General features: G+C 40.9%; 1 protein-coding gene across 2 annotated transcripts in view; it reads left to right on the plus strand.

Annotated features, from left to right (window-relative positions):
• Window positions 1-7,882, plus strand: part of galnt2 (UDP-N-acetyl-alpha-D-galactosamine:polypeptide N-acetylgalactosaminyltransferase 2) — a 53,216-nt gene extending 45,334 nt beyond the window's left edge. For both annotated transcript variants that reach the window (XM_061067915.1, XM_061067916.1), the window contains exons 12-16: window positions 310-402; window positions 1,126-1,209; window positions 1,507-1,633; window positions 2,815-2,934; window positions 3,107-7,882. In XM_061067915.1, the coding sequence (XP_060923898.1) occupies window positions 310-402; window positions 1,126-1,209; window positions 1,507-1,633; window positions 2,815-2,934; window positions 3,107-3,262 (580 nt within the window). In that variant the 3' untranslated portion in view covers window positions 3,263-7,882. The remainder of the gene's footprint in view (window positions 1-309; window positions 403-1,125; window positions 1,210-1,506; window positions 1,634-2,814; window positions 2,935-3,106) is intronic.
• Window positions 7,883-12,645: the final 4,763 nt, after the last annotated feature.

Genomic DNA, 12,645 nt, shown 5'->3' on the forward strand with positions numbered 1-12,645 from the left:
ATTGGGGTGATGTAGGGGTCTTTAGTCCAGTAGGTGTTCACAGCAGAAGCCTCATTACACCAGCGACTGCTCCTCAGTGTCTAGAACTATGACCATGTTCAGTCCTGGTATTAGCATCTGTACTGAGTGATCTGATCACAAGTCCCAGGAGACACATTCAGAACACCCTTTAGTCCCAGATGTGAACAGGAGAACCAAAAGGCTAAATGCAACACTGCAGTTGTCCTGTCTTCTATCACATCTCTTTCCATCATCTCCCTATCCCTCACCCCTCACTGATTTCTTTTCTTTTTCTCCCCCCTCTGTTAGGAACACAAGGAGAGCAGCAGAAGTGTGGATGGACCAGTATAAAAACTTCTACTACGCTGCTGTCCCATCAGCGAGAAACGTCCCCTACGGAAAGTAAGTACCCTTAAGTGTAAAACTTAGCAAGTCAGGCAGACACACGTATTAATTAGTTTGCCAATTAGCCTTATGTCAGCTGTAAAAAAAAGTGACACAAGGCAGTTAATGTGGCTGAAAGAACTGCAAGAGGTCCCTGCCTGATTTGCATTGATCAAAAGACTGTCATATTATTGGATGTGCTGAGGGGATCAGTGTGAAATTACTGCAGCACAGGGCAAAGTGAAAGGACATGATGGACACAAGCGGCTCCACTAAAAAGTACCAAGGATCGGATGGCAAAGCTCCATGAAGATGGAGGATTGAGTGAATTACATTGCAGTGTTTTCGAGTTTTTAGTCTTTTGTCATCCTTGGACGTGTTTTCTGGTCCTTATTTCCAAAGTAATCTGCGTAAAACACTTACTGCTTCTTTGTGTCCCTTCACACATCTAGAAGAGTCTTCACAACAACAAGCACTCTCACATTCAGACAGCGTAGTGAGACGGAGATAAAAAATGCTGAGATGTATGACCTTGTGGGAACACTATTGTCATATCCCTGCGGTGCCGGCCAAATCTGTTATTTTCCCTGCAAAACAGCCGCCTCATGTACCCTGGGCCTCCTCTTGCTGCCCTCACAGAATCACTGAGCAGGGCTATAATTCAGTCAAACTTCAGAGACGCACTGGAAACCACAAGTGATCAACCCTCTCATTCCCTCTCTGTCTCTTCCTCTCGCTCAGCATCCAGAGTCGTTTGGAGATGAAGAAGAGATTAGGCTGTCAGCCATTTAAATGGTACCTGGATAATGTCTACCCTGAACTGAGGTAAGAAAATGAAAGCATATAATGTTATATGGACGGGTGCATGGAATTATATGCATACATATCTATATTATATATATAATATCAATATTATATATTGAGACATAAATTACACAGCGGATCACCCTTTGTACTTTCCTACTTGTGATCGACAAACATGGCTCTTTTGATTCTCGGTCACCACACCCCCACCCTTTCCTGCTACTCACAATAAAGCCTTGATATATTTATAGAGCTGATACAAGCATGAAACAGTGGGAAAAAACAATGAAACAACACTGTATGTTTGTGTGTGTTCAGGGTCCCAGATCACCAGGACATAGCGTTTGGAGCCTTGCAGCAGGGAGGAAACTGTCTGGACACCCTGGGTCATTTTGCTGATGGGGTGGTGGGCGTCTATGAGTGCCACAACGCTGGTGGGAACCAGGTAGCGTTACAACGAAGACACACACAGGTCAGCTTGTCTAGTCCTTAGAGACACCTGGGTGGCAGGAGGTGGCACTTGTGGTGAGACTACAGGGGGTACGTCCGATGATTTGGCTATTTTCGGTCGAATGTTAGTTTGAATTGGAAGACAGGTGCAACTAAGAACAAAGTTAACCCCACTTTAAGATCCCCTTATCCTTAAGTGAATAGAAAGTCAGTAATACATGAAAGCTGTCTCTTAGTTCAGCTTCAAACTACTAAATACAGTTCTACACTCACATCATTTCTTAGAGAAAGTGTTCTTTCTTTGAGCATTTACAATGTAGAGGGTGTCCAGTGTGTGTGTGTGCGCAGTGTTCATGCATACTTGTGTTTGTGTGGTGTGAGGTTTTCCTTTTCCTGATATAGAACGACAGGTGTAGAGGGGGAACCACAGACATCGACCTGACATGTCACATGTTTACTGTCATGTTTCAGTTCCTCCAACAGAGGCAGTTTTGTAGTTTTAACAACAAACCTGTTCTGTTTCCAGTCCAATTTTTTTATGTTAACTGCAGCCCGGATGAATGGAGACGCCCTGTTTCATTTAAATCATGTAAATAACAATACGGTTTCTTTAGACAACTTGTTCTGATGGAATATCTTGATGGATACTCGTCTTCCTTTGGATGTTGGTAAATCCCAGCATTATCTATTGCTGCTATTGTTTGTTAATCAGAGCAGCACAGATCTATTTCTTTTTATTTGTTCAAGTTAAGAGTGGGTTCTTATGTTTCACTTCATTACTTCAGCAATCTGATGAAGACGTCCTTTATTCCTATTTGGACTTCGATTTGCAAAAAGCTCAGACCTTTGTTCCGTGTTAACTTTTAATCTCAGCATGTGCATGTTGTCAAAAGTCAGTGGGCATTTCTTTTAAAATAGTTACTTTGTTTTCATGGCTTAGCGTCGGCAACAGCCAGCGGCCGGAGGCATTTAGCTTTTAGGCTGTCCATCCGTCCGTCACATTCTTGTGAACACAATATCTCGAGAGTGCGGTGAGGGAATTTCTGATGTGCAGCACTTTAACATCTACTCCAGAGCCGTATTATACTATGAAATAAAACAACAGATCAGGACAGATCGTGCAGGCAGAGATGTGGATGCATAATACTAATATTCTCCCGTGTCTTTTTTGTGAAGGAATGGGCTCTGACCAAGGACAAATCAGTTAAACACATGGACTTGTGTCTCACTGTGGTGGACAGAACCGCCGGTTCCCTCATCAAACTTCAAGGCTGTCGAGAGAATGACAGCAGACAGGTACAGACGCTGAGCAGCTTCTCTTTCCTGCAAGACAAAATAAGAACTGAAGGACATTTGTGACCAGCTTTATTGTGCGTGCGTGCGTCTGTGTGTGTCTGTCTGTGTTTGTGTGTGTCTGTCTGTGTTTGTGTGTGTGTGTGTGTGTGTTATTGCTTTTTTTCCTCACCAGAAATGGGAGCAGATTGAGTCCAATTCCAAGCTTCGTCACGTGGGCAGTAACCTCTGTCTGGACAGCCGCAGCGCCAGGATGGGTGGACTCACCGTGGAGGTCTGCAGCCCAAGCCTCAACCAGCAATGGAAGTTCACCCTCAATTTACAATCTTAGGGGGCGCCACAGTCCCCAGGCAGAGTTGGATCTCGAATAGAGACCACAACAGACTCTGAGACACGGGTTAGAAGATGGACTTGAAGGAGAAAGACTAGCTCAATGGATAAAAATTGATTTTTGCTCCTCAGAGGTGCAGCCTGTCATGCACCCCTCTCTCTCAACTCTCCCCCACCAAAAAAAAACAAAACGAACATGAGCCACACACCCTGGGGGGAGGGGCTTGCAGACCATTACCGGAGTAAACGGGAATCTGTCTGTGCTTCATGATGAGGATAAAAGCGATGAAGAGGCTTCCCACCCAAACTGCATACCTCAGTGTTTTTCCATTGATGGTTCTAGAAGCAAATGTTGAGTGAATTCCTTTCTTTGTTTTGTTCTTTTACATTATTCAATTCTGGGGAAATAGGAAACTTTGACATTTTTACTTTGTAATTGTTTTATTTCATTATTATTAGTATTTTTTATTCCTTGCTCTTAATTCTTGAAGGGGAGCTTTTTTTCTTTTGGAAGAATGGGATGTTGGCTGTTGTTGTTGCTCCTCTCTGGTGCTCTCTCGTTGGTTTTCCACACTGAACTCGAGCCCAGAGCGGCAGATGGAGGCTTCAGGTTGTAGTTTTTTGGTGAAGGTTTGGATGAAGGGAGGAAACAGACTCTATTCTTTGAGCTTTTCTTCTTGTTTACTTTCATTGATTCACAGGATCACAGAGAAAAAAGACAAGGTGGAGAGATTACTATGTGTACTTTCTTGTCTCCTGTACCGTTTCTTCCCTACAGATTGTTTCTTGAGGCGGGGGAAGCGGTTCAGGGCAGAGCTTCTGTACTATGGACTGGGCCTGACACTGGCACAACCGTTCCTAAAACCAGGAAGTGTCTTGAAGCTCACCTTGAAGATTTTCTGTTTATGTTCTGGCTGTAGCACTGGCTGTTGCACCAGCTTCACTACTACACCAGTTATGTCTCTATAGGAAAAACACAGAAAATAAGTCTCCCGTCTCTTTTTATTTACTTTAAAAAGAATGGAACCAAATTTCAAATGGATGTTTTATGTTTCAGGTGAAATACTCTCGCTGCTCTCTAACTGCTTCCTGTGGGGCAGTTCAGTTTATACATCTTTTTCCTGCACACATACCTGTCTTTGCATGTGTCTATATTTCCATTGTAGGAAGGTTACTGTCTAAAATTCAGGTCCAAACTGGATTTAATTTTGCAGCTTCTTCTCTAGAGCTAACATGTGTTTGTTGCAAAGAGATAATGACACAGACACCTAATCTTTTACAAATTCATTCACATGGACAGGATTGAGGCGAGTGTTCATCCACTTTCTACATGACCCTGCAGGCACAGGCATAGGAAAATCACCAGTGTCCACGTGCGGCAAACTTCTCAGAGGACTCATACTGTGGACCTGTAACAAGTTTTTAGTTTTATTTATTTGAAGGAGACTTAAGGAGACCCCTTGCTTATTCCAGCCTGTGAACAGAGGTCATGCTCAAACAAAAGCACCTCCAAAGCCCCTGACTGAGTTCCAACTGTATGAAGTGTGCATGCACTCGTCTTCTTTAAAGCTCAGAAAGCTGCACGCATCACCATCATGTTCCCACAGTTGCACTCAGTCACTAGTGATTTGTATCAACATATTTTTTTCCCTTCACTGTGGCTGTTAGATGAGCCATCTGTTCAGAAGTCTAATACTGCAATAAACAAGGTTTCACTATGTGACGTACTCTGTTTCTGCACAAGGCGGCCTGGTTTTTCTGATTGCACAAGCGGAACTGTCAAACTTGCGCTGACACGACAGCTTCATAGTTTGTTGTTACCTGATTTTGGTACAGATTCAATTTACAGAACGTGTATCTGTTTGCAAGTCCATTATCTGATGCCTGTTTTGCATCTTTTGCATAACTGCTCTCCCCTGTGCTCCATCATCTCTTCTGTCTCTGTCACTGATGAGTCATGATCTTGGATTTTGGGGTAAATTGGTTTTGATTAAGTTCAGAGTGACTCATCACTTGGCATCTTTAATGCAGCTACATACACAAACTCCAGAAATATCCCTGAACAGATGATACTTCATTCCTGGTTTACTCTAGAAAGAAGCTGCAGCAGAAATTGTTTATTAATGTGAACAAATCTGTTTGTCATTATTTCTCTTCCACGCACATTCACATCCTTTCACATTTGATTTGTTATTTTATTCTTATAGATAGATATTCCAAACCTGACAAAGACAGCTGGTTGTGTTTGCTCTGTTGTCTGATCCTTTTCTTATTTTCTGCCATGTTGTTTCCCTGGTTCTGAAGATTGCCTTGTCTTAACGCCTGAGTGGAGAGGAGAAGGTCAGCTGAAATGGTTGAAAAGCCTATCCTGTGACTTGATAGGTCGCTTCATGATGACCCAGGGTATGAGGCCATATTCTAGATGGGGGGAATGCTTTTGTGTTGCCATGGGGATGAGACTCAAGGACCCAAATCCGGTTTAGGCTGGTTTAATGCTTATCAAGAGGTAGATATACTGTCAACTTTTAAAGTTATTTTTATTTTTTTCCCTTCTGTTGGGAAATTGTAAAATAACACAAAATAAATCAGTTGTGTCTTAATTTACTACAATACACAAGAAAAGTTATACATTTTCATAGAATGTGAAACTAGAGAGTCAAATCGTGCTTTGCAGAACATGATACTTTAGGCTGGTTGCAATACAAATGTGTAAAGATGGATCTCGCATATTACATGAAACGCATACACTCCTTCAAAGTGGCTGGAGCTTAATTTTAAATTTGAAAACCACCGAATATTTATTTTGTTTATTATATGGTTCCATTTTTTTTACACATCAGCTGATTCTGAATTTGAGCCTGTTTGGTTGAAGCTATTATTACTGTTTGGGGTAGATCTGAAATCTGGGTTGTTCTAGGAGGAATCGGGTCCAGGTAGAATAATTTTAAATATTTAGTTTTCCTTTAATTTTTATTTATATGTGTAAGGATCATGTCTAGAAGTGTTACTGGGCTGGATGTACAAACGTCAAAGCCTTTTTATTTGCTATCATTGTGACATCCAGCTCTGGGATTGTAAAAAAACTCCACTGCAATTGTTTGTGATGCTGACGTTTTACCTATGCGTTTTACTGACCTATAGCGCCCTCTACTGCCACCCTTCTTGTGGTTAATGATTAGAGAACCGGGGCGAAGGGGTGTGGAGGTAGTTAAGTTCTGTTTGAAAATGTACATCCAGAGAGTTTTTTTTCCTTATTCACATTTTCTTTGTCTGTCTTTACATTATGATATATCCTGTTAATTCAGCAGCCTCGCTAACCTGGATTTTCAGTGGCAATGAACCTGATTACACAGAATCAGAACAGGCACGATGACCAAACTGCACACGCCCGAGTGATCATTGCAGTACGGTCTGCAAACAGTGTTTCACATGTGTTGTTTAATGCCTTTTCTTTTCAAAACAAGTCTTATTCTTGTGAAGTTGAACAATTTTGCTATTTTATTTTTATTTTATATTATTTTCTATGTTAATACATGCGTGGAAGAAAGTGACTATAAAGGTCAAGCACCTCTTTTTGATTGGATGATTAAATGTTTACATCTTTAGCACAATGTGCCAAAGTTCCTTCCAGGAAGAATGAAAAAAGAGGGAAATGCCTTTGGGAAATGCAGAAATGGTCGTGTTGGGTGCACATTGTCCCACAGATTGTTGTTGTTGCGTTAGAGTTCAGAGGGAAGGATGTGGGCTGCTGTGCTGATCTGGTGTCAGATGTTATCAAGGTGAAGGGTTATCAATGTGGCTGCCTCCTTATTTGATGTCTATAAATCTTTTTGACAAACACCAGCTGTGTAATGGAAATGGACGATAATGTCTGTAATACATCTGTTTTTTTTGTGTGTGTGATGGAAACAACTAAGAGCTTCATTCAAAGGGAAGAAGGAGATTGTCAATCTGGCAGTCAGACATTTTTATTCTCATTAAAAGAAGAGTAGAGTGACTGAACACCAGGACAAAATCAACGGTTTATTCTATGAATTTGTTGTGTCAGACTGAAAGACGTCTTCCTCCTCTCAGCCCACCTCAAAAAGAAGGGAAGCCCGCTCTGATGGGTGACAAGCCCTGCACGGACATCCAGATCAGGACTGCTAAATCTCTGTCCATCTCTGTTTCTGTAATGGTGTGGATGAGTCATGGCAAAAGGAAGGCTTAATATGCACATACAACAACAAAGTTTAAAATTCTCATCGACCAGTATGACTTAACAAAAACACAACATGGTAAATATCAGTATAAGTAGGGAGTGAAATGAACTGATGGATTAATGTTTTTTCTATGAGGAATGTGGCTTCATTCAATGATTGATTGTGTTAAAATAACGAGGTGGGTGATGTGGCACGAGGGGGTTACACATGTAAAAGTGTATATTTTTGTATATACCTACATCCGTGTATGTACAGTATGTACATATATACACAGTGTACTCAGCCGCGGTTCCTAGTTTTGTTGTCAGACTGTACAGCGCTTCTAACTGTTCCCTGTTTTATAGATACTGCAGAAAATTCAACTTTGAATGAGGAGAAATGATTAACTTAAATAAATGCATTTATATATATAAACTAAATGGTGTCTGGTGTTTTCATTGGCTTTAGTTTTGTGATGGTGGAAACTCCACATCAACCACAAACATGCCCATGGTTCTGTTTCTCTTAGTACACATCTCTGAATGTGGACTGCTTTGTGTAAATGATAGTAGTAATAATCGTCTCAAAACAAATTTACATACATATATGTATAAAGAAAACAAAAACGTGTGTGACAGAAATTGAATTATAAATACTCAATATAATAATGAAAACTAGAGTCAAATCAAGGAATGTTTTATGTTAAAAGTACGTTTTAAGTTTGGATTCAAAGGAAGCTACTGACTCAGCCTGACGCATTTCCACAGGCAGGGTGCTCCAGAGCCTTGGAGCTCTTATTTCAAAAGCTTTTTAAAACCCTGTTGTATCCCACTGCTGCTGCTTTGTAGTTCTTCATTGTTAATGAGTCGGCAGCGTGTTAGGTGATGAAATCATCTCTGAAAAGCCTCTGGTCTTCTCATCCAAGGATGGGCAAATATCATGAAGTTAAACATGAATTTTACATTTATCCTCAGCAATTACTATTTAATGAAGTGAACGTTATTCTTCCATCAAATGCTGGTACTTAGATTTCCATATAAACATGTACAAAGTGCAACAACAGCCTGATCTATCCTGTGCTATGGGGCAACTTTTTGTCCTGACCTAGATTGCATAGATCTGCCTTAATATAAGCTCCAAATTTTATAACAACAGATGGATAATATTTCTCCTGGGTTACTAGGACAAAGGCAATATGGTTAATGCATTAGGCTACAACTTACTCATTTATAATGTATAAACAGTATGTTAATCTGTCTCAATAAAGTGCCCCTTATCGTTCTGAGAAAATATTGTTTTATAGAAGCAAGTTGTATTTTGTACATTTGTAGTCCTGTGCACATGCATCACAATAATTGGGATTTATTTTATGCAAACCAATTGATTATAAATTTTATTTGAAAATTAAATTACAATTATTTAATTGTTTGAGGATGTGAAGCAGGAATTTCACTCATATTCCCAGTATAGCTCTCGCTGTGTCCTTTTGTGCATAGTGCAGTGCTGAGAGCAAATCTGCAGAAAGAACATACACACTGACATATTTGTGAAACAAGGACAACAAAGATAAGCAAACATAAAAGCTAACTATGATGAGCAAGTAAATATGAAAGAATAGATACTGTCCAGTGTCATTTTATTAGGTACACCCAGGTAAAACTGATGCAGTCTAATTTAACAGTCCCTGCAATAACTCTTACCTTCATGAAGGTTTTAAAGTTAAGTTTTTGCTGAAACTGTTTTGTTTCACAGTTTGTGTTAATACGTGAGTCATAGTTTGTTGAGGATGTATATTTTCTATGCTTTTTTTTTACTATGTGCTTGAGTAATGAACAATTCTCGAAATATGTTCAATGATTTGTGATTTTACTCAAATATACAGAGCAAAAACACCATCGTCTTTATTAGAGCCCGAGCACCGAACAGTGGGAGGCCCTATTTTTAGGCAAATTAATTGGCTTTCTGAGGTATTTAACATGCCCAAACTGTGCAGAAAATTCGATTGGTACCATCCCCGACCTTCTACCACCTTTGGAAGGGAAAAATCCAATTTGTGAAGTGTTAGGGTTGCGGTTAGGGTTAGGGTTATGGGCGAGGGTTAGGGTTAGGGTTAGGGCTATGGATAAGAAGGTCGTAGAGACTTGCGAGTAGGCTCTACCCCCACTAATGCGGGAACTCACGATCGATTGGTACCATCCCCAACCTTCTGCGACCTTCCGAAGGGAAAAACTCAATTTGTGAAGTATTAGGGTTAGGGTTGCAAATAGGGTAAGGTGGGGGTGGGGGGGGGGGTAGGGTTTAAGGCTAGGGTTAGGGTTATGGATAAGAAGGTCGTAGAGACTTGCGAGTAGGATCTACCCCCACTAATGTGGGAACTCCCGATCAATTGGTACCATCCCCGAGCATCTAAGACCTTCAGAAGGGAAAAACTCAATTTGTGAATTGTTAGGGTTAGGGTGGCAGTTATAGGGTTAGAGTTATGGGCTAGGGTTAGGGTTATGGATTAGAAGGTCGTAGAGACTTGCGAGTAAGCTCTACCACCCCTAATGCGGGGACTCCCGATCGATTGGTCCCATCCCTGAGCTTCTACGACCTCTGGAAGGGAAAAACCCAATGTGTGAAGTGTTAAAGGGTGATGGTTATGGGCTAGGGTTAGGGTTATGGATAAGAAGGTCGTAGAGACTTGCAAGTAGGCTCTACCCCCACTAATGCGGGCACTCCTGTTCGATTGGTTAGGGTTAGCAGCCCATAGGGAAAGGAGATATTCCCGAATAACTTTTTTTCTAAATGTAGTAGAGACTTGGTAAATGGATTTGTATTTATATAGCGCTTTTCTAGTCTGATGAAGACCACTCAAAGCGCTTTACAGTACAATTTCACATTCACCCATTCATACACACATTCATACAGTGCATCTATTTGCAGCACTTAGTTATTCTATGGGGGGCCATTCAGGGTTCAGCATCTTGCCCAAGGACACTTCGGCATGCAGATGGTTCAGACTGGGGATCGAACCGCCGACCTTCAGGTTGGAGGACGACCACTCTACCCCTCAGCCACAGCCGCCCTACTTGGGAGTGGGATCAACCCCCACTAATGCGGGAACGCCCGTTCGATTAGTACCATCTGTGAGTCTTTACAACCTTGGTGGGTTAATAGCAGTGGTGGGAAGTAACGAAGTAGAAATACTTTGTTACTGTACTTAAGTAGATTTTTCACATATCTGTACTTTCTACTTTTTACATTCTCAAAACTGGCTCGTTACTTGAGCAGCCGAGGTTGGCGCAACGTGCACCTTTACACACGGCGCACCTCTCTCTCTCGCTCTCTCGCTTCTGCAGGAGCTCGGTTCAGTCTTTATTATTAGGGCCCGAGCACTGACAGGCACTGGCAGACGTGAGGCCCTATTGAAATTGTAAGGATTATTATTCAGGCAAATGAATTGGCTTTTTGAGGGCTTTTATTAGGGGACTTTAAATGATTGAAGGTATTCGTTTTTCGATTCACATTCGTTTTCCCTTTCCTGCTTCGTGTCAACATCTGCACATAAATACATAGCTCGAAGCAGCAAGTGGTTAACTTTCCTTAAAGAAAATATTGGAAGTAGTTGGTTTAAACAAAAACTGTTGGCAAATAGACTATCATTGGTTGGCCGTGTCTACTTAGGCTTACACGTCCACGTAAACAAAACAAACAGGTTTAAAAAAAAGTCGAGATGGAAAAACAAACAACACAACCAATTATAAAAGCAAACACAAAAACAACTTTCAACCAACACAACCAAAAACAAACACTGTCGTGGACTACTGCATATTCACGCACACAATTCAGGTTTTTTAACGGACCTACCCAAATGTGACCCTGGGTTCTCAGGCCCAGTTTTCCACTCACTATAACGCCAATATAATTTTTGCAAAGATATTATATATCTATATATTGCCAATTACAATCCTTAGTCGCCCTTTGTGCTGACTCAACACAACTAAGAAGCTGTTGAGTCTTTATATATGTGTTGTACAAACTGGCTAATGTGAACAACTTCAAGCAGGGTTGTGTATTCACTTTGCCGTCCATACAGGCAAGATACCCTACAGGTGTATTGTCACCCTGCTGGAAAAAAAAGCAAACATAAACGCAGGCCCATTCAGTGAAGATAGTCTAATGATAAATAAACAAGCTTACATGTAGATGCGTGGAGAAGCTGGCGGGCAGGTATACAGGCAGGTAAACATCCAGGCAGTTACAAAATACAGCTAATAGACACAAAAGGTTCATAAACCGACAAACCGACGTGGAGCTGCTGACTGTAGGCAGCTGTAAATACTGATTTGGGTGATGAGGGAGGTGGGATCAGGTGCATGGGTGAGGACGGAAGCTGCGGAACAAGTAGAATTTTGGAAAGAAAAATGACAAATTAAAGAAAAGTGCGGGGACATCAGCTGGAGACATGGAGAAGGGCAGGTCTGGGGAGATGACAGAGAACACATGGCCAGGGAGAAGTGGGGCTGGTTATTATTTATTTGTTTCAGGCAAAAGGCAAAACGCATGTGCTCGGGCCCGCTCAGTGCTGCTTTGCAGTCCAAAAAATTTTTGAAATTGTATTTTATAGTTGGTACTTTACAGGGTTGAGCAATCCTGGTTAGTGTTTAAGTGCCGTCAAGCAAGACACTGATAATTTATAAACTTAAAAATAAAGTCAACAAAAGACTGTAAACAAATTTGCGCCTTAGGATATTCAATTGGATGTATTTTGTAGATGTAATTTAGCATTCAAAAAAACATTGGTCTTCAATTATTTATTTCCTTGTTCAGTCTGAAATTTGGCAGCAAAACCAAACTGTGTCCAGTGATTTTTTCTTCTCTGTACTGCACTGTCCAGGCTGTTAACAAAAGAGAAACTATCTTGTTTTGTGTGCCTAGTTTCCCTTTGCTGAGTTATCATAAGTGGCATTGTGTATCACTCCTGCTACTGATGAAAGGTCCATGTTAAGTTATATTTACAGAGTTTTTTAGTGGTTATTCTTTTGTCTATTAGTGTTCTTAGGTAGACTCAAGAGGCACTTGTTTATTCTGTTGTGTTGATTCGTTGTCTCTAGAAGTTCAGATGCACTTGTCCTATACTATTTTAACCTCAGCATCTCAGGTTCAAAATTTGTAAAATTAAACATTATAGATATAGTGTTTTTCAGTCAGTTGAAATAAA

Source organism: Limanda limanda, chromosome 3 (genome assembly GCF_963576545.1).
Source record: "Limanda limanda chromosome 3, fLimLim1.1, whole genome shotgun sequence".
NCBI classification, from domain to species: Eukaryota; Metazoa; Chordata; class Actinopteri; order Pleuronectiformes; family Pleuronectidae; genus Limanda; species Limanda limanda.